At 37.9% G+C, this 25,244-nt stretch overlaps 1 protein-coding gene across 2 annotated transcripts in view; it reads left to right on the forward strand.

Moving 5' to 3' along the window:
* Positions 1-25,244, forward strand: part of ANO10 (anoctamin 10) — a 129,864-nt gene that overhangs the window by 62,816 nt on the left and 41,804 nt on the right. For both annotated transcript variants that reach the window (XM_074839543.1, XM_074839552.1), the window contains exon 12: positions 23,990-24,106. In XM_074839543.1, the coding sequence (XP_074695644.1) occupies positions 23,990-24,106 (117 nt within the window). The remainder of the gene's footprint in view (positions 1-23,989; positions 24,107-25,244) is intronic.

Genomic DNA, 25,244 nt, shown 5'->3' on the forward strand with positions numbered 1-25,244 from the left:
AAGAATATATGTATATTAACATAGGGTATTTTTATAGCTAGGGAGTATGTCTTGGAAGGACTCTTCTTCTTTTTTTTTTCTTTCCTATCCTCGAAATGCAGAACTTCTTAGTTAATGGACTGTAAAGTGGATGTGTCCTGCAGGGCAATTTTTTACCTGAGAGGACTGAGGAGAGCAGTAGGTCTTGTTTGTACTATGAATTAAGCATTTCCCATCTAGTGAGTGCTTAACTAGAACACCTGATCTTCTGAGTGCTGGCCATAAGTGCCTGGCCAGTTGACTTGTATTCAAATTGGTCAGTGCTTCTCTTGTTTAAAATAAAGATTTTAAAAAACAAAACATAAAATGGAAGTGTTAAGAAGATAAATAAATCCTCATTACCCCCATTGTTGGGGTATTAATTTTTGTGGCTTTGCTAACTTGTAATTTTGTAGAATAGACCTAATAAATTGTGATAATATATACCATGTCTAGCAGAGGTTAGTCTTTCAGTTTCTGCTGAAGTGGAATAGTGACAGTTTAGCTAGCCTGAGAGGAGCAGTGATTTATGTGTGTGCTTCCAGAGAGGGGAAGACAGCGACTTCATGAGAGGAACAGGAGGCAAAGTTGGTAAGGCATTTTATCTAACACAAGGAAGAAGTGACACCATTGCTTCAGGAGGGGCAGTGTCCTAGGTGCTGGCAGCTAGGCTTAATTAATCCTGTTACAGAAGCATATGAGGTGAGACAAAGTGAATTACAAAAAATAGTGTGCAAAATAATTAGGTCTCGGTCTTCACATGTATTAGTGTTGATCTGCTATACTAGGCAACCTTAGGAGGCCAGGACTCCCATCTTTCTTGTTGGTTATCCTCTTCTTGGAAAGCGTCAGTCACATGAACTAGCTCACTGCCCCAGTTTGTTGAACTGGAGAGTGCGGGTAACAGTTGCAAAACACTGGCATCAATAGTGTGTATATGTGGATGGGATGTACTTGGTATGTTGTCAGCTCATGCTATAATGTTTTCTCACCATCTCCTGAGAAGGTTTTAAGATGAAGGTCTGGTCTCATTCATTTTACCCTAAAGGACCGAAAGCTACTTTGTTTTCAGTAGGATGTTACTTTAGATTGATTTACTTGAGCACAGAGAGTTGTTTTGTTTGTTTTTTTACTCCAGTGAAGACAAGGTCAAAGGTATTGAAGTAGCTTCTAGCTATGGTGTATGTAGTTCTGACTTGTGTGATATTCTTTTAAGGTGTTTGCTTTTGGGATTTCCTTTGTGATAAATCAGATCATAAATATCTGCAACTGTTTAAATAGTAAGAAAAAAAAAAAAGGGTTTCTATTCTCAGGTCTTCTGGAAGACAATGAAAAAACTTTGCAGAATTCCCCACAGATTGACAGAATTGAAATAGAAAGGAAAAGTCCTTTTAACCAAAAAGCATTTATTTTACTGTCAAACTGGAGGAATAACTCAACATTGAAATGAGCAATAGACAAAATGATTCATTCTATAATACACAGTCAAATAACCTGAGCGACATATACTCTTCCTCCCCTCCCCCTCCCTTTTTTGAAGGAGGGAAAAGAGGTTTAGACTGTACCTGTGTTGGTGCTGTGGTATCCAGGTTACAGTAACTTATTTATAGCCCAGTTCAGAAGTTGCTTCACTGTGCTAAGATGGCTTCTTTTGTTAAGATTTGACACTACTGAGGGAACATGTTTAGCTTTATCATTAAAGGGTATGTACCAGATAACAAACTCTGAGTTGCTTGTTTACCATTAAACACTGTCTGAACAACTTGGAAATAATTAAGCATTATGGCTGTATTCAAATGACAAGTCAATGCTTCAAAAATGTTGCGAGTGAGAGCTTAAGTTGCATTTATCAACGAAGTGAAAGGCTAGAGCAATATAGTTCTGTATACTGTGCATACATGATTTTTTTGAAAGCTCTTACTGGACTGCTGCCATAGGATAGAGTTGATTTCTACCAAATTTTACAGTAAATTTAATCTGAAAAAACTGACTGTCATCGAGTTGTTTCTTGTTAATGGTGATAATGTGATTGGTGCATTGTTATTGATATCAGATAAATTTCATTACAGACACATACTTCATATGCTCATCAATGTTGTCTTAGAAGTTTAACAAGTACGGGACTTTTTGAAGGTGTTCAGGCAGTACAGTACTGAAATCTTGGGAGCATCATTAAATTTTAAAGACAAAATATTCTTTTCTGTCTTCTTTTAAACTTCATGAAACACCCTTTTTAAAACACTTCATAAGCAGTACAGTGAATAAGACAGAATGCTGCACGTTGCTATAGTTCTGGTAAACTGGAAGGTTCATGTGTGTTAAATCTGCATAGTTTCAATCTGTATTTGTATATACCTGGATATTTTATTTACTTTTTTAGCCTTGAGTGGTGATTGTTCAATGCTAAGTAAGTGTGGTGGATAAAAACAGAAATATTTTTCAAGATAGAGTCTATATGTTAGAAGTTTGGTATGTAGCCAGTTGTGAGTTCAGACTGGAAAAAAGCTTTCATTTACAATATAGGAGTATTCTGGCTTGATGCTACAGGAAGGCTGATATTAGCCGTTTGTTTTGCATCATCTTTTTTTCTGACAAAAGAATCACAGTTATCTTTTCAGAATTATGTGTCATACTGTGTGAAGAGGAGAGCCTAGAATTATTGATTGGTGTTTATTGTACAGATTAGGACAGACAGAAAGATGTTTACTCATTAGAAGAGTGTGATGGTTCACTGAGCTCCTATCTCACAGGAATTCTGTCACACTTGGATAAAGCCATGGTTTGATTCATTTATAGTCATCGTAAACAGTGTTACAGCTCTGGATTTTATCATCACCTAATGATGTGCTCATATTCCTCCGAGAGCTACCTGTGCGTAGAAGAACTGAATATGCAGCCATAGTAAAGAGCAAGATTTTAAAGTGGCTTTGAACATTTTAAAGGGAGATGCCTTTTGGATATTATATCCTTGAGGCTTACCCTGAAGTCATGTAGAGTTGCTTGTATGTATCTGTGACACTTGTATACATCTGTGTGTTGAAAGAACGCAGAGGGAGCCCAGCCATCATTTAATGCACAAAGGCTCAACTTTATTAGTACTCACACTCCTTTTATATCTACAATAATCAGTTCATACATATTGCAAAAGCGAGCTCCTTATAGGTTGCTAAGGTTAGATACATTGGTTGCTAAGGTTAAATACCAATCTCTCCCCTTATGATTTCTGCAAGGCCTTGTACATAGTCTTGCTTCTGTTCTTTGTTCTTCTTTGATACTTTTCGGTATTTTCCCATCATGTCGCCGTTGTCAGCAGTTCCTCGGTGCTATGCCCTTTCTCACGTAGCCAGTTGTTAGCAAACTGCTCCACATCTCCCCCGTTTTCTTTTTGCACTTGTGCTAAAAATATTGCAGAGGCAGTCTTCTGCAGGGCCCTTTGCAGAAGACTGACAATACATGGCAACATCAAAAGTATAACCACAATTACCAAGATCACTACCCCTATAGACTTGATCAGAGATATTAACCATCCTGAAAGTCCCCAACCTTTAAACATCCTTGTTAACCAATCTAATCCGTCCTCTTCTGTTAGACGCCTCACACCATCCTTCAGCTGCTGTATACTTTTAAAAATAGATTCTGAGTGGTCAGACAAATTCATGCAACACATTCCTTCAAAATCTTCACATCCATGGCCTTGTGCTAAAAGCAAAAAATCAATAGCTGCTCTATTTTGTAACACTGCATGGTTAACACTTTCTACATCTGCTGTAAGCCGATCTAAAATTTCAGAAGTGCGATTAAGCTCATCTTTTGCCCAACATCCTATCTGTTTTGCTAAGTTCATGGCTTTATTAGCCGCTCCTCCTGGCAAAATAGTTGCAACTAACACCTGTGTAAATTCTGTCCAGAATCGTGGCTTTTAATATCTCGTGTTTCCATGTATTATCTTCCTGCCACGTTATAGCTGCTGTCTGAGATTTCTTTCCTGCATCTGTATAAACTGTGATGGCATTCGGAATCGGCGCCTGTTGTCTTTTTGGCTGTTCAATCCAATGTAATTGTCCTAACCATCTCAAAGGTTCCATAGATAATTGATCAGTTGACAACATCATTGGCCCATTTAACATGGCTTCCTGCAATGCTATGCTATTTGCCAGGTACCATTGCATGGTTTCCTTCTGCATTGGACAGTATATGAATTGAGGTTCTCTTCCACTTATTTGAATAACTCGCACATGACCTTTCTTTACTAAATTTGCTAGTGCCTCAATTTTTTGAAGTAAAGATTTTGATTGTTGTAATGCTGGCGTGATCCATTCTAGCACCCATGTCTCCCCCGTTTTCTTTTTAGACTGCGTAATAGCTCCGAGCAAATGCTGTGAACCCATCCACACAAGTATATCCAGGGGGAGCTCAGCATCTCTCCGACGCACTTGTCCAGAAGTAATACGGTCCATAATCTGTTGTAGCACTCGCTTCTGGTGTGCTGATAAAGACACCACCTGTGCAGGGTCATTTCCTTTTAACAGTGGTCATAATTGCTGTAAAAGTTCGTTTGGGATGCCCACTATAGGTTTTAGCCATTGTAAATCTCCTAATAGCTTCTGAGCATCGTGCAGTGTTGAGATTTCAGGATTAATTGTCAATTTTTGTGGTGTTACTATTTGTTTCATCAAAGACAATCCCAAATACTTCCATGGAGCTGTTTTTTGTATCTTTTCTGGTGCAATTACCAATCTTTGCTTTGCGAGGGTGTTTACAATTTCTTTTATCTGTGTTTCTGTAAATGGTTCTTTCTGCGCAAATAATATATCATCCATATAGTGATAAATTATAACATTAGTCCATTTTTGACGTAATGGCTGTAAGGCTGCATCTACAAAAATCTGACATAAAGTTGGACTATTTCTCATTCCTTGTGGTAAAACTGTCCATTCAAACCGTTGATCTGGCCCTTCTCTATTTATTGTTGGTAAAGTGAAAGCAAATCGGCGCATGTCCCTTTCATGAAGCGGAATCGTAAAGAAACAATCTTTTAAGTCCACAATCAATATAGGCCATTCATAAGGTAACATAGCTGGATTCGGCATACCTGGTTGTAAAGCCCCCATTGGTTCCATTTGTTTGTTTACTTCCCTAAGGTCATGCAAAAGTCGATATTTGCCTGATTTCTTTTTTATGACAAATATCGGAGTATTCCAAGGACTAGTAGATAATCTTAAATGTCCTTGCTGATATTGTTCTTGTACTAGCAGGTGTGCTTGCTCAAGACTTTCCCTTTTTAGTGGCCATTGCTTTACCCATATTGGATCGTCAGATGTCCAAGTTATAGGGATCGGGAAAGTCCAAGCAATGGCCATTAGAATAAATGGTGATCGTTTGTCAAAACTATTCCCATTTGTGCTAACACATCTCTTCCAATTAAACAGTTTACCCCTGGAGGTAATTGCACTACAGCAAGCACCGCTGTGACTGTTTGTCCTTCAATTGTTAATTGTAGGGGCGGCGTTCGATTAGCTAAAGTTAAACCACCCACGCCAGTGATGGTGGTGGTATGCTCTTGTAACGGCCAGCCTTGTGGCCAAGAAGAAGGCGACAGTACGCTGGAATCTGCGCCTGTGTCTAACAACCCTTCCACAGTTATTGCGTTACCTTGAAATGACAGATGAACAGTCTTTCTGGGTCTCGTACTCAGATTTAGTGTTAGCAGGGTCAGGCTTCCTGTAGATCCGAAGCCTTTGTTTCCGCGACTCTCTTCAGTCACTGGTCGTATTGTTTGAGTCACTTGTGGCAGGGGCACCAGCTGTGCAATCCGTTGTCCCTGTGCAATCTTTACTGGTGGATTCAGTGTATATGCCATAATATAGATTTCACCTTCATAATCTGCATCGATAACTCCCGGTAAAACAAATAGTCCACATTGTGATGCCGATGATCTTCCTAATAATAAAGCTCCCATGGCTCTCCCATTAATAATGATAGGTCCTTGTACATTCGTAGATATTGTTTGAGGATTATTTGTTAACAGGGTAACATCTACTGCTGCTGCCAGGTCCAACCCGAGACTTCCCCGGGTGGCGGGTTGAAGGACTGCGCTGCGGCTGCAACTTTCGTCGTCGCGCGGCGGCCGGCGAACGCGCTTCGTGTGGAGTTTCCCGACCGTCTGCGGCAAGCCCCCTCATTATGGGAGTTGGATCGGCAAGTTTGGCACCATACATTTCTGGCTGTACAACTCTTTCGTACGTGCCCTGGAGCTCCGCATCGGTAACACCGCAGCTGCCCCTTTTGAGGTGTTTGCACTTTAACTGCTGCCGAAGTCTGGAGAGGCGCAAGGGCTGCCATAACCTGACTTTGAGTAGCCTGAGCCTGTTCTTTCATTCCTTCCCCTAATTTCTTTATTGCCTCTACAAGAAAAGCCTGAGGTCCAGTGGGTATCGATGACGCCTTTTCAAGTGCCTCCTCTACAGTCCAATTTGCCCCTAATGTATTCAATAAATTCTTTGTAGCAGGATTGCCATTTTGTGAAATACATTGTTTTAAGAGAGCACCCTGCATGTAGATAGGTACTCTTGCTCTTTCAATTGCATTTACCAACTTATCTACAAAACTGCCCAAAGTTTCTTCTCTCCCTTGCTTAATTCCCATATACATTGGAACTCCGCCTGGCTCTTTCACTTGCTCTATGGCTTCTCTCACTAACCTCATTGCCTCTCTCACTTTATCCAGACCGAGCAGTGCTTGAGCTTCTACTCTAGCATAAGGTCCTAACCCCATTAATTCATCCATTGTAATCCCTTGTAATGGATCTCCTGCTTGCCGCTGTATCGCTACCGATTCTAATACTCTCGCTTGCCAATGCGCATTAAACAACAACAACTGACTAGGAGAGAAAATTAACTTTGCTATACCTCGACAATCTGCAGGCAAAAGAAGTTGAGTGCTCCAGAGATAATCTAACATTTGACGAACCGGTTCACCAGTAACACCATAAGAACTCAAAAGCTTCCAATCTAATGCCGTAACAGTAGCATTTATTCCACCAGCTGGGTTCGGCTGAAACTGAACTGGAAAAGCCATTGCTGTCGCCATCTGAGTCATCGCCTCATCCCCTTTTTCTAACCCCTCTCGTGCCAATGCATTCCAAGCCCGACACCTTTCTTTAGCGATCTCTATCCCCAGCCCATCTTCTGAGCCAGGAGTAGAATTCTCGCTTTCCGGCGTCACAGTGTGGCTGGACGCGTCAGGGCTACTCAGGGCGGGGGCGGGGGGAGCGGTAGGGAGAACTCGTTCTGAGCTTTCCTGTCCCGTCTCTTCGGAACGTAAAGGTGGTAAAACAAGCTCACGAAACGTAGGCGGCAATGGCCATCTAGTTTCCTCCTCCCCATATCTGGTGTTTTTCTCTTTTGCCGCAACTGCGCCCTGTGCAGCTCTTTTTTCCGCCTGATACCTTAGCAATTCATTATGAACCATCCTCCATAACTTTCCCAACTTTTTTGCTGTCTTATCATCGTTCAATGTTAATTCCCATAACTTATCTCCAAATTTTCGCCATTCCGATAACTCATGAACTGCATGTGGATTAATAAAACAACCTTGCTCTACCCCATAAGCTAAAAGCCCCTGAAGATCCTTTTTTACATCTATTCCCTCAACCCGGCGTTGTGTCAGCCAGGATGCAAATAAATCATATGCTGCTTGCCTGTCCATACCTGAATTTTTCCGTTGCAGCCTTTCCAGGTCTCGGCAGCACGTATCAGCAGGGTTCACCTCTTATGACACCCAGGGCGCGGGCCTTTTCTCTTATTTCAGTCGCCTTTTGCCGTCCTCGCTGCTTAAGGACCTGAACCACCTTCACTGGTCTTTATCCTTCGTGGCGCCTTATACGTCCTTTGGCACGTATCACGTCGTTAGCAGATCACGTCCTTTGGCACGGATCACGTCGGGGTCACCACTTGTTGAAAGAACGCAGAGGGAGCCCAGCCATCATTTAATGCACAAAGGCTCAACTTTATTAGTACTCACACTCCTTTTATATCTACAATAATCAGTTCATACATATTGCAAAAGCGAGCTCCTTATAGGTTGCTAAGGTTAGATACATTGGTTGCTAAGGTTAAATACCAATCTCTCCCCTTATGATTTCTGCAAGGCCTTGTACATAGTCTTGCTTCTGTTCTTTGTTCTTCTTTGATACTTTTCGGTATTTTCCCATCACGTCGCCGTTGTCAGCAGTTCCTCGGTGCTATGCCCTTTCTCACGTAGCCAGTTGTTAGCAAACTGCTCCACATCTGTGACATGGGTAAGGCTGTGGTTACATTTGGTTTTCTTATGGTAGGGCAGGTAGATCTTAAAAAAAAAAAATGTGTATGTTAGGAACAGTGCATGGGTGAGAAAATGAGATGTGTACTTCTGTAAGCTTTACCTTGCATTTTTTTCTGTGCCTGTAATTGAAAACTTTATTTTTTATTAGCTTGTGTGACTTTTCGTCGTACTGAAAAATGCATACTGAAATCTTAAAGCAACTTAACTAGAATTTTATTCTTCAATCATTTCTTAAAAGAAAAGCTGTAATGCACTTTTTCTCTGATAATTTAATGCAGACTTGTAGATTTTTTTTCCTCTGAACTTTTCAGGCCCATTAAATCTTTCTATTTTTTCCTCTTATTTACAAATTTTCTCCATCCATGAATCTTAGATTGTAAATGATAAATAACTTTGCAGTATCATATAAACTAGCTTAAGAACTCCATTTACAGAAGCAAAATATATGTAGCATTTCCAAATTTTGTGGAAATGGATGAACAGGTCTGAGCCCAGAATAAGTCTTTGCTTTGACTGCAAGATCTTTCTTTTCCTTTTTCATCACTGTATCTCTCCACCAGAGCACCCGACTGGAACTACTCAAAAAGGATTGAACTTGAATGGAGGCAACCTTTTTACCTGTTATCTTCATTTTGTTCTTCTATACTTCTTTTCATATTTTTAGATATTTTTGTTTGAACTCAAATACAATTACATTCTTGTAAGAAAGATCCTACTGTTGCTTTCTAATCCAGTGTTCATGACTTCAGTGCTCATAATCAGAAATTGAACTGTGATGGGAGAGAGGAGAAGTTTGGTCTAAATACACTGTCAAAATGTTTGCATAAGAAAAAAATGAAATGAGAAAATAAAATACACCCATTTGAAACTATTTTACTATTTGTGTAGTGAGCTTGCTGTTTTTAATTTTGATATGAAAATGAATTTATTTCTAAAATCTGATTGTTGCATTCTGCAAACAATCATTAAGACAGCAAAGTAGAAGGAGCTTCATTTTCCAGTTGGATTTGTGTTCAGTTTTATTTGCCTAGAGTCTTCTAGAACACAATGATTTTTTTTTAAAGTGGGATTTGTGTTGTTAGGTAAGACAAAGAACATGAAAGGAATAATTTAATGTTTCTGAAGTTATTGGTAAAACCTCATGAGAACTCCTGGCTTCATTTACAAGAGTGTGGTAGTATTGGCTTATTGACCTGAAGCACTTGAAGTAACTGTCTTAAACATCTCATGCAGAGGCTAGATTCTCCAGCTGAACTACCTGGGCGCTGAAGTAATAATGTTATAGCTAATAATATACAAATGTTTAACAAAAAAAAAGTGATTTGCAGTCTCAAGAAGTAGAATAGTCCTAGAATTCTTAGGACACGAGCCTGATGTGCTGGCGTAGTTGTGCATCCTGGTTCTTGAAAAGATAATATAGAGTTGTCATGAAATGGGGAACCTTAGGTTTCAGCATTTTAATGTAGCCTGCTCTTCCAATTTGCTGTACAGCATTGGGGAAGTGGATTAACCTCGATCTTTTTTTCAGCAGTAGAGTGAGGAGAATAATTTTGCTCTTTTATAACAGATGGTATAAATAGTTTATTTTATGATCCAAGTTCTGAGTGATTTTGTAATACTGTAATTCCTCTTCTAGCTTAAGAGATGGAGTAGTATACAACAACCTGATAGGTAATCAAGAAACTGGTGTTTGGGATTTCTGAAGGCCAATGTAGCTTAAAACATTCACATTTTATGTGAAATACTAAAGTGAAAATACTAATGTCCAGGGGGCTTTACCAGTAAATTGACCTAAATTTTCTGAAAAGGTATGAGACTCCTAATTTAATGTGTCATTTAAAAGCACATTTGACTGCATTAGTCTGCACTGGGAATTCATAGAGTAAATAGACTAAAGGGAGGATAGGTGGAAGTGTGTGGACATGCTGCAAGTTACCTATTTTGCACATCTGACAAGAAAATTATCTCTGAACACCTACTCATCGATTTCACAGTACTGCTTTTACCCAGATTCCTTTGTCTCTTCGTTGTTTTTGGTTAGAATGAATTTCTTATTATTTGGGCCTTGATCCTGTGAAGGTGGAGTTTTGTTTTTGTGTTTGCTTTTCTGTAATTTGAGTTTGAGTATTTGATTCAGGCAACCCAAGTTGACAAAGAAACTCTCCCAATTTACCTGATTTCAAAGTCTAAGTGTTTGTCTTGGAAGAATAATGATGCTAAAGTCTAGATTACATCTTCAGAAGAATCTTGAGTGTGAGTGGTCCCCAAATGTTTTTTTTGAACCATGTTACCTAATGCTTTTTGAGTGTGTGAGAGAAGTTGGACAAAAATAAGTTAATGTAACGTGGAAAGATGCAAAGTTACTTAAAACAAAAAAGTTCCTTCAAACAGTGGAAAACCTCCAAATTTCTAAAAACCTGAGCCAGTATAAAAATACGGTGATATACATGTGTAATGTGTTTAATGATACAGTATTTGAAATATGGTAACTGATTTTAAAAGATCAGGTAGGCAGTAAAAAAACCTCATTGCCTGGATGAACACATAAAACCAGAAGCAATACAGCATTTGATATTTCTATAGTTTACATTTGGCATCCCTGCAAATTCTGAACAGGATCCGGATGCTTTTCAGGTTTGAGGTGACAGGGTAATATGCTTGTTCCCATTGGAAGTGAGCAAAACAATATAACTTCATCATATGTCTGCTGACTAGTAAAGACATGGTTTCTGGCCTGAGAGAGCTAGGTATTGGTGATGCTAAAATGAGTCATTATAGAAATGGCTTTGTAAATTGCTATATAGAGCAAAGTCATCTTGTCTAACCCAGAACCATTCAGTACTATCAAAGAAAGGTAATGACCTTCTGGGTTGAAAGAAAAATATACTCAATTTTTTTCTCATAATACTTTTACGTCATGCTGGAAGGTCTTGCTTTTGAATACTGTTTGCAAAATTTTTCTCTTATGTTTGAGATTTCTTCTCCCAGTAAAAATGCTAGATGAGATGTTAGGATAAGAGTGTAGAGTAGCAAACCTGATTTATGAGCCTGTTATCTGACATGACTTGAATCTGCTAGGATTTTTGTGTGACAGTTTACTACATTAAAAGATAATTCTTTAATTGTTATGCACAAAAACCCACACAACTTCAGGTACTGCCAGCTCTCTCCAACATTCCAGAACAAGTTCTCCCATTGTATTTTTGTTGACCTTTTTGAGTATATGGGGAATATTTCTTCTATACATAAGGATGTGTGTATTTGGGTTATCAAAGAACACTTAGTCAAGGATATAAAAAAGAAAAAAAGATAGAATCTAGGCCAGGAGGTTTTAGGAATTTCTTCTCTCAAGTAACAGCTCTTAAAGGACTTCTAAGGAAAAAAGGCAGGGTTGCAGCAAAGTAACATTTTGAACCCTGAAAATTTTGTTCGTTGTGTAGTGAGCTTGCTGTTTTTAATTTTGATATGAAAATGAATTTATTTCTAAAATCTGATTGTTGCATTCTGCAAACAAGCATTAAGACAGCAAAGTAGAAGGAGCTTCATTTTCCAGTTGGATTTGTGTTCAGTTTTATTTGCCTAGAGTCTTCTAGAGCATTAATTCACTGTGCTATTAGTTTGTTTCTAGTTAAGATTCATGTGACTCTTGAGGGAGTGTGTGTTTGGATAAAAGATTTGAAGTGCTATGATCTTTGATGATCCATCTCACTTCTATAAACATGTATCTTTGTAAGACAGAAATTGCATTAATTTATCAGGACTGCCTATTTTTAGAGGTGATTGCTGGCCAGGAGTCATCTTGTCAGTTTTGGAGACAGCAGGTCTTGGAGGTGGTAAGCTGGCTGGTGTTAGTCTTTGGGGGCAGTGAAGCTGACAGAGTGGTGGTCTATCACAGCTGATTCCAAGACACACTCTGCAGCAACAGCCTTACCCTTGTGCACCAGGCTTGCCGGTCCTGTACATTTGCATCCTTTCATCTTTCTCTGTATGCTTCCCTCATTTTTCATGAAGAACTCTCCTTACCCACGTTTAGCGCAAAAAAGAAGCAGCATTTTGCTTCATCTAGACACTGAAGGAAAGGCACTGTAGAATACTTTCATTTCCAGCATTTCCTTAACTCAAAGAAGAAAGAGAATCACTTTTCAGTCTGCTCATAAGGAAAATGAATAAATACAAATGCTTCCCAGATTGAGGAAATAAATATCTGCTTTTCACCAGTCTATCTGTGCAGACCCAGGACTGGTTCAAGACTCAAGTTCTACAGGATACATACTTCTGTAATGGCATCCTCCTGGTTCACAGCTGGGCCAGATCGCTACTGCTAGAAGTTACCCCTGTAGTGAGGTAATGCATCTTTACAGGTTTCTCTCATTCCCAGGATGAGTTTTGAAGCTGAGACACAGTCATTTGTGGGATGTGTTACCTATTTTAATTATGAGTAGCAGAGCAGTTGCAGGTACAGTTGATTTCTTCCTTTAGTCCCTGGACTTTTCAGATTCCTGTCATAGCACTGGTCAGCTCTGAGATTCATGTGTGAAAAGTCTCAGCTTCCCACCTGTCTCTGCTTGCATGTTATATTATAGTTACTCAAGGACCTGTTCAGATTTAGTCACTGCTCCAAGATCTTGTCTGACATCTCAGCATTGCCCATTTGAGATGCTTAAGGCATCTTTCAGAGCCATGTTCGGAATTGCTACTTAATTCATTTCAAATTGAAAGTGGCCTTCTCAGCTGAGATCATTTCAGCCAGAGAATGAGTCAGCTGCAGGTTTTTATGCCTGATTATTCCTATGTGATAATGTTTCATAGCAACAAAGTGATGCTGAGCCCTTGCTGCAAGTTGAGACCAAATGGTCTTAAATTTCTAATTGAATTTGTAAGTAGTGCTTTTTTTTTTCTTTTAGTCTTGTTCTTTGTAGGGAGATGAGAAGTTATGCTCACTGCGTGTTGCCAAAGCTGTTACACTGCTGAGATTAAACTGTTGGTTTTCTGTTCTGCCTGTAGTTTCAAAGGCCAAACTACTAAGTCTCAGAAAAAAAACCTAAGTATCGCTGGTAGTCCTTTCTCCTCATACATCAGAATTCAACTGAGAACGTCTTCCTGATTCAAACATGATGGGTTTTGAGGTGCCCAAGATGCCCACTGATTTTGTCAAGCAGTAAGCACTGGATTATGCTGATAGAAGTCTAGTTTTGAAGAACAGTACTGCACTGATGGAGCTATGTGTATCCTGGTGTATAGGAGAGTTGCTGCTTTCTAGTCTTTATGTTGAGATTTGCATTCAGACTTACATTCTCAGCTGATAGAATCACTTACTGCCACTGTGGAGACAACATCTTGTTCTTCCTCTCTTCCACTCCCTGTTTCCTCCCACCTCTCTTCTGGAGTCTGTACCTTTTGATGGGCTTTGCATTCCTTAAGAATGTAAGCAGTTCTGGAGGTGTTCCATAGGCTGCTTTTATGTGAATGCATGGAGAGCTAAAGCTGGGACGTGTGTTATTGCTGAAAAACTTGATTGCATGCACATGACCTACAAAGGATCTGCATTAACTGCAGTATTTTGTCTCAAAAGTGAATTCAGCTCACAGTTAAAGATTCTCTTTTTGTCAGTTTGAACAGACCATTTATGTTCCCAACAAATTGAAGCAGGTCATCAGTGAAGGCTAAACTTTAGGTTGTGCTCTGTTGCAGAGATCTGCCATGGCCATAAAATTGATGTGAGAATTGCATGGCTAGCTTCCAACAGCTTTGATGAAGAACTCTTTTATAGCAAGGGGCAGGTACTGGTCTTCCAAAACAGAGACAATTGTATGTAATTTTGTGAATACCCATTCATAGAAAAGACAGATAAAGAGGGCTTGAGGATGTACAGGTCTTTTTTTTTTTTTTAAAGATACAGTTTTTATGCAAGCTTTTCAGGAGTTGGCAGCATATCCAAACACCTGCTGCAATGTTTAATTAAAATGCTCCAGCTGAATGGAAAGCTTTTCTTCTGACCTTTATTGAAAAGCAAAGGATTGTTTGACTTTGCATAGTTCTGATGAAAAACCCTCTAGTTTTTACAGGAAAAATGCAGGTGATGAGTTTCCAGTATGAAAATTGTTGATTTAATTTTTCCCTACAGAGTTGTTTCAAATTAGCTAGTTTTATTGTACCCATTTCAATTAATTTGTTTTGATTAAAATTGCACAGGAATAGAGACAAAAATTAATCTGCAGTTTACAGTGTGATATATCGCAATACCGTTATTTTTCTCTGATGAGTCATGCCTGTGACATTTTGTTCATTATTTAACATTGCATGATTCACCTTTTGGTCCAGATTAAAAAATGTACCGTGTCCTACAGAATTTACTTACAGCTTTAAACAGAAGTAAAGGATGCCACTTACAATAGGATGAATAGACAGAAGAAAGCTGTGCATTACACTAAAATTTTGAATCATTCAATGAACATGCATTTACAGTGTGGTGAAATACTATGTTTTGTTTTAAATGTGTTTATTCAGATACAGTTCTTACCTTGGTGTTGTGAGGTGAACAGACTTTTCAGTAGGAATAATGTTCTTGTAAATCTGATTTGAAAGCATCATAAGATGGTTGTATGTAAAGCCAAGTGGTTGCAAGAGAAATAAGCAAGTATCTGTAAATATGCATCCAGTTGGAGAACTTGCTATTCACAGTTAAAGGTAAAAATTTAGGTGTGTATCATCTTTGAAGAATAATTGGTTGAGACTTTGCACTTAAAACTAAACCCCAGTTACATTTTGTGCTACTTGCTGTCAAGGCGACAGAGGAAAAACATCCATTTCAATGTTTAAAATAGTTTAAATTCTAATATAGATGCAACATCACCTTTTCTTAGAATAAACTGAAGAAAAATGTCAGATTGACAAGTCTCTCAATCTCCAGAACCAACAGGCAGTTTTTGGGAAAAGGCTTACTAAAGTATAGTGGGTTTACTTTCGTATGTGTACATTCTGAGTCTGTCCAAAACTCAACTGGGAGTTTTATACCTCTCCACTTCAGCTTGGACTAGGACAAAATGAGGTTTGGTTGAGGCAGGAGCAAAGCGTTCTGAAAATCTGTGGTACATACAGTAGGTGACAATTTCTGTTTATTGTTGAATTGACTTACAGTAGTTTCAAACCCCTGGCAGAAACAATGCTTCATATCTCCTTACTAATTAATCCCAGGTCATCCAGTCATATCACCAAGGAGGAATTTCTGAGTCCTGACAAACAGAATTCCTTACAATGCATAATTAAAATGACATGTGCTGTAATTTACTTGCATCTTTTTTTCACAGAGAAAAATGTATGGCTTAAAGGTGGAAAGAAGTATAAATTTTGTAGATTAATAGAAAATAGTAAACTTTTTTTCCTTCCTTGATGTGGAACGTTAGGACATTTTGACAATAAACTATACCTGTCAGAATGGGAGCCAATATCTAATGTTAGCAATCAGCTAAGAGGCACTTCATAGGGCTTGGTATTAATCATACTGTCAATTTTAATTCCATGGGCATCCTTCTTTCCACTTAGAATTTATTTCAGAGCATGATCAGAGCTCTGCTGTTCATTACATTCAGCATTAGCTAATTTGGCTTTTGGCAACTCTTATCCCAGTTCCTATTAAACTCTAGCCATAAATTGAGATAAGGGTTGTGCCAAAACATTTCAGGATTATCAGTTGGTAGCATAGAGATGGGTGCATTATCATGCTGCTTTCAAGACTGTTGGGTTACAGCAAAATTAACTGTTAGCAAATACTTACAAGCTCCAAGACAGATGTACACCTACAGTGCTTTTTTTCATGTCTTTTGAATTGACTACAGAATGAAATAAATGTGAGGAAAAATCCTGTCTTGTAACATTTCTGATAACGTTCGTTTGTGTACATTGTAATTTCACAGAGACTTTTGTAGAGACAATTTTGCAAGTGTGCTGTATCATAAAATACTTTGGGTCACAGCATATGCTGTGTTCATAAAACAAGATTATTAGGGTAACTCTTTTTTCCCAAGCTGCAGTCAGTTAGAAGTCTGTATACAAGATTGATATCAGAAGTTCTTTTATTTAGAATGCTTTCTTTCAGCAGGTGTTTCTAGAACCTGATGAATATATGATTTCTAGTGATAGACACAAAAATGACAATTTGCTTGAGAGAGGGGAAAGTGTTGCTTGGGTATGTAAATAAAACACACTACCTTATCAGCCCTTGCCCTTCTTTTTTCATACTTCAGTCCTGAAAAAGTAATCTGAAAGTGGGTTTAAAAATTCCAGTGATCTATGAAAAGGCTTGAACAGATATGTAAATGATGAGAAAGAACTAGTGGCTTTTTTGCAGCATCAAATAAGTTGGTGACAGAATTTCTATAGATTTCTAGGCTGCCTCACATCTTAATTGCTACTGTTGGAGAAAATTATGGAGAACAGTTGAGTATCTAAATCTTTCCAAAAAGACTAATAAAACCAGACAATTCTTCAGTTCATTTGTGACTGAATATGGTGTATATCAGCTGTGGTTTAAATGTTAGTAAGACGTAATCTATAAATAATTAGAAAATTGTTTTTAAAAAATGATAGATTACTAGGAAGTATAATGGTGCCTTAAGATGAAAAAATTATCACGACTATGCAATTGATCAGATTACTTGCACTTTCAAGTTTATTAGTATGTGCACTGGCAGAATATTTAACAGATTGCCCCTGATGACTTATGTTTGAAGTTGTATCTGTATACTTCCTAAGGCTTTCCAAGAGCAGGACTGAGTTTCAGAAGTAGGACTGGCTTACTTTGCTTGCTTTCCAACCGGTCTTGTAGAGCTTTTTTGAAAACAGAGGGACAGTACAAAATTATGTAAGGGCAGAAGAGACCAGCTCCCTCACTAGGAGATGATGTTTGCAATATTTTACTGTATTTTTTTTGCTTTCCTTAACCCATTGCTTTTGCAGTTACTTCCTGGAAACATGAGCACAGAATCTGCTTCCTTAGAGATTATCTTTTTTTTTTTTTAAAAAACTTTCATGTTGTCTTATGTTAGTCTGTTGCTCAGGAGCGCTGGTCTCGAATTGGCTTTTTTTCAATAGTGATGGTATATGAAGCAATTGTAGTATTTAGAATAAATTTACTTCTGAAAGAAACCAATTCAGTAGCCTTGAGGCATGAGGCCGGTGCTGCTAATGTATGTGTAACAGTATTGAAACAAACTCCTATTCTCCTGCTGTAGCGTAATACTTGTTTTCATGATTGAAATATACCTCAAAACAGTATATTAAAGCCTGGTACCTTGTTCAACATAGGTTTTTACTTGTGAGGTTTTATAGTGGATTGGTAATAGAAATAGAGAGCAGGATTTCTGCACTAATTGAAACCATTTCAGAAGTGTAAATGTAAGGAGGCTCTGTACAAGCTGGCATTCATCTCTTCAGACAGGTGAGTTTAATACATGTCACATCCTACCACCCCCAGGAAAAGAAAACACTTACTGTGATTCAACTGTTGAATTTTAAGACCCAGATTCAGCAAATGACCTGGGCATTATTGTTTAATCTACTCTTAAGCCTGTGCTTAAATGTTTTTCTGAACATAAATATATTTATAGATATGCTTAAAACTAAACATAAGCTTAAATACTCTGAGCAGGGCTAGATTTCACAAATGTGCTGGTGCGGTCAATAGGAGATTGACAATATGCTTTTACCCTTCTGATGGTCTGCAAGTTGTTCTGTCTGAAATGTAGCTACCAGTTTTCCTTGGGCAGCCTTTATGGGTTTGTGTGTGTGCATGCGTGCGTGTGCTCATCATCTAAGAGGAAGAAACAGACGTTCTGTTACAAATTATAAATGGACCGGATAATGACGTCTCTGCTTATGCTTTCTGACACATTTTGCAATAAGCTTCTGTTTAGTTCTATCTATCTCAGCCACATTTTAATGGGGCAGGCTGAAATTCTCCTTCCTGGATGGTCTTTTTTTCAGTTTTGAGTTTTTGCATTTTTACATAAACATCTTCCTCCTTTTAAGAAAGGAGAAAATATATAAATAAAAAATATTTATAAATACATAAAAATAAGATTACTCTTGTGTTGAGAAGATGCATTGTATCTGTGCTCTGAAGTAGCAATGCAAAGGTTGACAGAAGGCTTACTCCAGTCTAAAGAATGTGCTTTGTGATGCTCCTATGAGAAAACTGCCCAAACTTGGCAAAGATATAAGTCTCTGAAACATCTTTGTTTTATGTGCTTTGTAGAGACTTAAAGGAGCACAGCAGGTGTAAGTGCATGAACATTTCACCTGTACTGAGCATATTCCAGTTAAGAGCTGAGACAGACTTCACTGTGCTGGAGTGGCGAGAGGCATTGGATCTGGGGCAGGAAGGCTTCACTTTGGTCCTAGTGTTTCCCTGGAGTTTTGGCAGAGAGGAGGAGAAAGCTGCTTCTGGCTGAAATGAGGGAGAGATGTGTTATGCTGATTTCGGGATAAATGGGGTAGATGGAGCATGCAGATTGTGGCAGGCATCTGTACTGTAAATGTGTGCATACGTATGTCTGTGGGAAGAGAAGACAAAGTCTCAAGTTGAATGGGAGATGTGAAGAAGCCTTGAAATAGGACCAGCATGAAATAACAACTTTTTTATCATTCCCCAACCCCCCAGGAATTTGGACATGTCTGTGGATAAAATGAAATTTTGAAAGGAATATCAGAGATTTTTACTCAGGCAGATTCCATTCCCTTTTTACAAAATTTCCACCATAATATCTGGGATATGAGGTTTTAAAAGCAGCATTTATCAGAGTAGCAGAAGAAGGGCCCTTTTTAAAGTCCCTTAGCTGTGATGATTCTGCTCCATTAGCAAGACTCTGTAATGAAGCCAGTTCAGTCTAAAAGTGGGAAGGAAAGTTTGGTTGTGCTTTCTTTTTATATATATTGCAGAAATATTTGCTCATAAGTTTATTTTATTGCTGTCTATTAAAGACAATTTAATTTAATTAAACTTCCTGAGCTTTATGGAAATTTTCTTTGCCTGTATTGCTCCCTTGACAGAATTATTTTTCACTTTCCTCTCGCTTTTTTTCTACTCTCAGAAAGATGCAAGACCCTCAAAGCTAAAAACTGTTGCCACAGAAAGACAGAAATTTTTTTTTTTGGTCTGTTCTTAGTGTTTGATCTTTGCTTAGTTTAATGTCAGAATACTGTGATCTGGAGTCCTAGCACAGAATCTGATGATCTCCCTGCCTTCTGCTCTGACAGCAACATGATCTTGCAGTGATACTTGCCTTTACATTTGCAAAGGCATTTTGCATATACCAGTAGAGAATAGAGGTTCAAAGGGATGTGCCATCCTCAGGCGTTGGCTTTTGTATAGGGTTCCCTACCTGTGCAGAGTTAGTAACCAGTGACCATCTTGCTTCATAGTATGTACTGGTTCTAGGCTGGACTACGTCCAGATTTCTGATTTTAATTTAAAGTTTTTATAAATATTAGATTCTAAAATAGGCTTTTGATACAAAATTTTATTAAAGTCTCTCCAAGCTGATGTTTGGCATGCACTTTGTCAGCTAACCAGCAACACAGCTACTGCCTATGTTCTTCTTTTTCTTTTCTTTTTTCAGTTGAGTAGATTTTGACAGGAATTGCTGCAGAAAGACCACTACAGAAATCAAATTAGCTGTTCAAAATTCCAGGAATTTAACCCTAATTTGCATTTTCTGGTTTAGAAGAGACGAGGTTGGGGACCCACTGCTGCAAAACACAGCTGCTGCTTCTACTCTTGTCGGTGGCTTTGGAGAACAGAATAGTTCTTCTGGCTCTCTAAGCACCTGGCACAAAACCACAGTTTGATGGCACTGCATTTATCAAGGGGGAGAGACTCATTGCTGTTTCTCTCTGCCTGCTTGGCAGATTGCAAAATAGGAGGGGACTTTGCTGTTGGCATTGGAGAGCTTACAGCTTGTGTGAATGTTATCCAGGGTTTTGCTTGCAGGGAAATAGTCCTGTTGTAATCATGAAGGGCATGTTCTTGGAAACAACGCCGCTCTTTAATGGTTGCAGTTAGAAATAATGGTTGGGTTTGTAACCTGATTTAACAAGAAAAACCAACACCAAAACCAACTCTGAAGAAATTTAGTATTGGACATACAAAATTGCACTAGTTGTGTAGCAAATTTGGATAAACTTTTGTATATTTTTATAATATATTCATACTAGTGTTAATGTAACTATACTATGAAAGAGAATTTTGATGTCTATTCTGGTGATCTATACTGTACTCTTAAGACATTTCTTTTTTGAAAGTGGATGTCTCCTTTTTGTGGATCTGACTTGCAGGAATGGTACTAAAACAAGATTAAGAAGTCAGTATGGCATATGAATGATATAATGAACATAACTACTTGTCTCCCTACTTCTTCCTTCAGTTTCTTTTGAATAACTACTTACATTTCCTTAGCCAAATAGCAATTCCAAAATGTGATATAAACTGTTAATAAAATTACATACATTTTCTTTTAAAGAAGTTTCATGAATCACATGACCCACATTCATTTTTTCTGCCAGTTACCTTCCCAATTTTATTAATATTACTCCTAATTTGCAAATAGAAACAGCTGGAGAAGTTGTCCAAGGGAGGATGTTGCTCTGATGTTTTTTTTCAGGTTCACTGGGAGTTACGAGGTGGAACTGAACTGAATTTGCAGTCTGTCAAGTCCAATGTGCTTTTTGAGGTCAGAGTCTTGCACACAAGGACATCTCACGCAGTTCTGAGCAGTTTGACTGATAAAGCTTTGTTTTGATGGGAGGGAAAAGAACATAAAAAAGCCATTCGAGGGGTAAACCAAAGGTCTACCTAAGCCAGTCATTTTTTTTTTTTTTTCCACAGTGGCCCATAGTGGATGCCTGGGAAAGAGGATGACAATAGGGCAAGCAAAAGTACTGACTTTCCCCACCCGTACTCCAACTTTTGAGCCCTCTCTGGCTTGAAGGCTTTCTGCATTGGAGGTTCTGCCTTCATGTTTAAGGCTGTATCTCCTTGTGTTTACAGGCTATGAGTTGTGCTAGCATGGAAACTGACTTTTCTGACAAACAACTAGTATGTGTCAAAGGCATTTTTCAATACATGTAGGTAACAGGTAGCCTACTGCCAAAAAGCCCATCTCTGAAATACTGCTGAACTGCTGAGCTCTGGTTAGTTGATACAGCAATGAAGCTCTTCACATGGTGAAGTAGTTAAAACATGTTGTCCTTCTAAATCTATTTTAAAAATTACAGTGTTTTCTAAGATTAACTGCAGCATTTTTGTTGGTTTTATTTCTGGTTTCCCTAGATGTCTCCTCTCTTCCTTCCTCACCCCTATCAAAAATGGGAAAAACTTAGTCTCTGTCCTCCATAATATTATTTACATTTCCCTGAAATGATTTTGATTTATATTCTTAAATTGTCTGGATTTGCAGCTATTTTGAAGTCTCTGTGTAAAGTTACTAGCTCGGTGTATGTTTTTGAGGCTTTTCAAGAGCCAGTGGCTGAACAATTACAGTTCCAAAATTTGATTCTCTCTCTTTTTAATATGACCAAAAAATACGGGTTTTTTCTCTTTTATTTAGCAAAGTGAGATGAACCCCAGTCCAAAGGACTCTGGGCAGCTGGAAGTTACATTGTGTAATGCTGAGTCTTTTTTCCACTGTAACTTTTCAAATATCCCTGTGCAAATCCCTCAGTTTCACTAGTTCTGTCAGTCTTTTGCCTTAAATGTAAGATTTTGCTCTAATCCTGTTACCTGGTTTTGAGTTACTCCAAATTTGGTCATCTTATTTTCCTGTTTTCAAACTAAAATTTTATCTGTAAATTAGTTATTCCCCTTCAACCTGTGATTCCTTATGACTCTATTCTGCATAGGAGTATTTTTTTATTATTGTCTTCAATACTTTACCTTCTTCCATGTAAGAGATTCCTCCAGTGCTAGTTCTGAGACATGTTTTGTTGTTACATATTTCTATCATAAACCAACATTGTTTGCTATCATTTTTTTTGCAAGTTCCTTAGTAGCAGATACTAAGTTGAATGGGAAAAGAAAATTTGTATGAGTAGAAGAATGTTTTACTGTTGACATAATTTTTTATAATAATGTGGTATTACCTGTTGCATTACAGCAGACATGCTAATTGCTTCCTTACGCTCTTAATCTGTGTTCAGGTTTTAATTGATGATGTATTAGTGTTGCATTAATTTTTAGCCTTCTTTTCACCTCTTTCAATAAAGTGTCATTCCTTGCACTGTTTGTTTCCTAGACCTACTAACTAGTTTTGTCATACATTTTTAAAAAATAATTTCATGTATGACTCTTTGTTCTCTTACTTGTTGCTGTTATCTGATTTCTTGCTTTAGCTCTTATTTACTGGAATTGGCTTATTTAGAGTTTCACCACCACTCCTGTGAAGTCTGTAGTGGTTTTGCTAGCTTCTTGCTCCCATAATTCCAGGATCTCAGGGATTTTTGGTCTGTTACATTGTTATTCATGTGCCCAAGTGCATTAAGATCATACAGTTCAGCAGAATGTATTTCAGAAAGGAGTACTGATCTGTTGCATTTATTTAAAAAATCAAGGAAATTTGATAAGTAACTTGGACATACAATCTAAATTTAAACATGTCTGTGAGTATTGTTGTATCAGTGGAACTTAAGCACTTGCTTAAAGTTAAGCACATGCCTTATATTGGTCAGGGTTTTCTCAGCTAGAAGCAAGTTCCTGCTTGCAAACATGCAGCATACTCTTAGCTCAGCCCTTGATAAGATTTAATGATTCTTGTTTAGATTATATTTATAGTTGACATAAATGAAGAAATAAAGCCACTGATGCCACAGTTTGGTACTTGTTTTTGTGAGATGAGGGGAATGGTGCATGTTTAAGTGAAGTTTAAAAGCTGATTCAACAGAACTTCATGCTTGTTTTCTCTTTAAGATTATAATATTTTGTGATAAATTATGACTAATTCGGCATCTTATATGTGGAGTGATTCTCCATTTCCTGGAAAGTTTCTGTTCATGAGTGTGCCTCTTCTTTAAAGGTCATATTTTATTTTATTTTGTTCTCTCCTGATGCTTTCTCAGGAGTGCTTTTAGTTTTCAGTAATGTCTCTAATGCAGAAATTCTGTGTTTGTTCATATGTTTTACAATGTGCTTGTTTCGTTTGTATTACTGTATGTGTGTGCATGCACATATGTATGTTGTTACAATTGAATCTAATTATGTGGAATTATATTTACATGTGTGTATATATATGTGAAAATTTCACTATGAAACTACACGTGCTGGGTGCCATAATTCAATTTCTGTGCACCAGTGATATGTTTTAAAAGCTATTATGTTACCTGAAATCACAAATACAAAATTGATTTAGAAATTTATAGTACATAGTGAAAATAGGATTATTATGAAAATAAGACAAACTATATTCAAATTATGAATGACTGTAAATAGAAAAAAGTATGGAGTAGCAGAGGCTCGGTGTGGTTATAGTATGCTGTGTTGTACATGTCACAAAAAAATAATTGCTTATACCTCTATTACTAAAATTTGGAAATAGTATTATGCTGTTCTCTCCATGCTTCAAACTCTATAGAAACAATATTTTTCTTTTTAATTTTTTTCCAGCACTTGCTACTAGCAATAAAGTTTATCATGGCGTTTGTCATTCCGGATAAACCAAGAGATATCCAGATAAAACTAGCCAAATTGGAATTTGAATCTCTAGAGGCTCTCAAACAACAGGTAAGAGCAACTGACATGTAGAACAGTGAAAAGCATTGGTGGCCTGAAGGAAGCTAGGGAGATTCAACTTTTGTTTTAGGTGAATAAACATGTAAATCCCAGGGTTTTGAAAGTCTTGTTTACATTGTATTAAGATTAACTAGCTAAAACTGTTCCACCTCTACCCCACAGGTTATGGTGACAGAGTGGGGGTTGAAGCGTCACTGGTAGTACAGTGTACAGCACAGAGTATTAAACAAAGAGAAAACAGCACTGATTTACTTGTACACATTGAGTTGTAAACTGTAGCATTTCAGATACTGCTTCATTTTCTGTTAATCCATCACTGCTTAAGAAGTGGAGCAGAGAGCTGGAAGTTTTAACAGATTCATCTGTCCTTTCAATCCACCAATGTATGTGAGTCAACACCAGGAAAAATGGCCTGCCTTTTCAGACAGCTTGAAATTGCTGGTATGGCTAGTAATGTAGCAACTTACATCTGTTGTGCTTGTGTGTGCAAACATACTTTGTTTATATTGTCACTTCTAAAGGACACTGGGCTCTATGAAACCTCATTTGATCCTCTGGAGGTGCTTATTGTTGCAACACCAGGATTTCTTTCATTGCTGAAATACAATCACAAATCAACAGTGAACTTGGCTCTAATATTAACAGAAATTGTGAACAGGCTGAACATGTTTGAAATAATTGTGTTGAGAACTAAGTATGTATGAGGGAATGGTAATGTTGCCTTATTTTATTGTCCATAAAATATTCTTATTTTAATTCATAAATAAGGTATATTTTACAACATACATAGCAAGCACTACAAAGCAATTTAGGAAAATAAGGAACTAGATTTTTCTACTGACAAATTCTGTTTTGACAAATGATTCTATAGAAAGTGGTGGTGATCACAAGAGATGAAGAATCATATGGGATTAGCTTCAGTAGGATACAGAGATTCTACGGAGCTGGTTTTGCAGTGGCAGCATTCTTTAGGAGTTTTTGACTGTACCATGCTAGATAAGATTTCTAAGCTAGCTTACATGGCTGCAACTCAGGGAGAAAAGGAGAGTTTACAGCCTTTGGAAGAAGGGGCTAGCCACTCACAGTGATTACAAAGAGGCTGTGAGGCTATGCAGGGCGGAAATCAGGA

The sequence above is a fragment of the Strix aluco genome, chromosome 1, assembly GCF_031877795.1.
Source record: "Strix aluco isolate bStrAlu1 chromosome 1, bStrAlu1.hap1, whole genome shotgun sequence".
Lineage (NCBI taxonomy): Eukaryota > Metazoa > Chordata > Aves > Strigiformes > Strigidae > Strix > Strix aluco.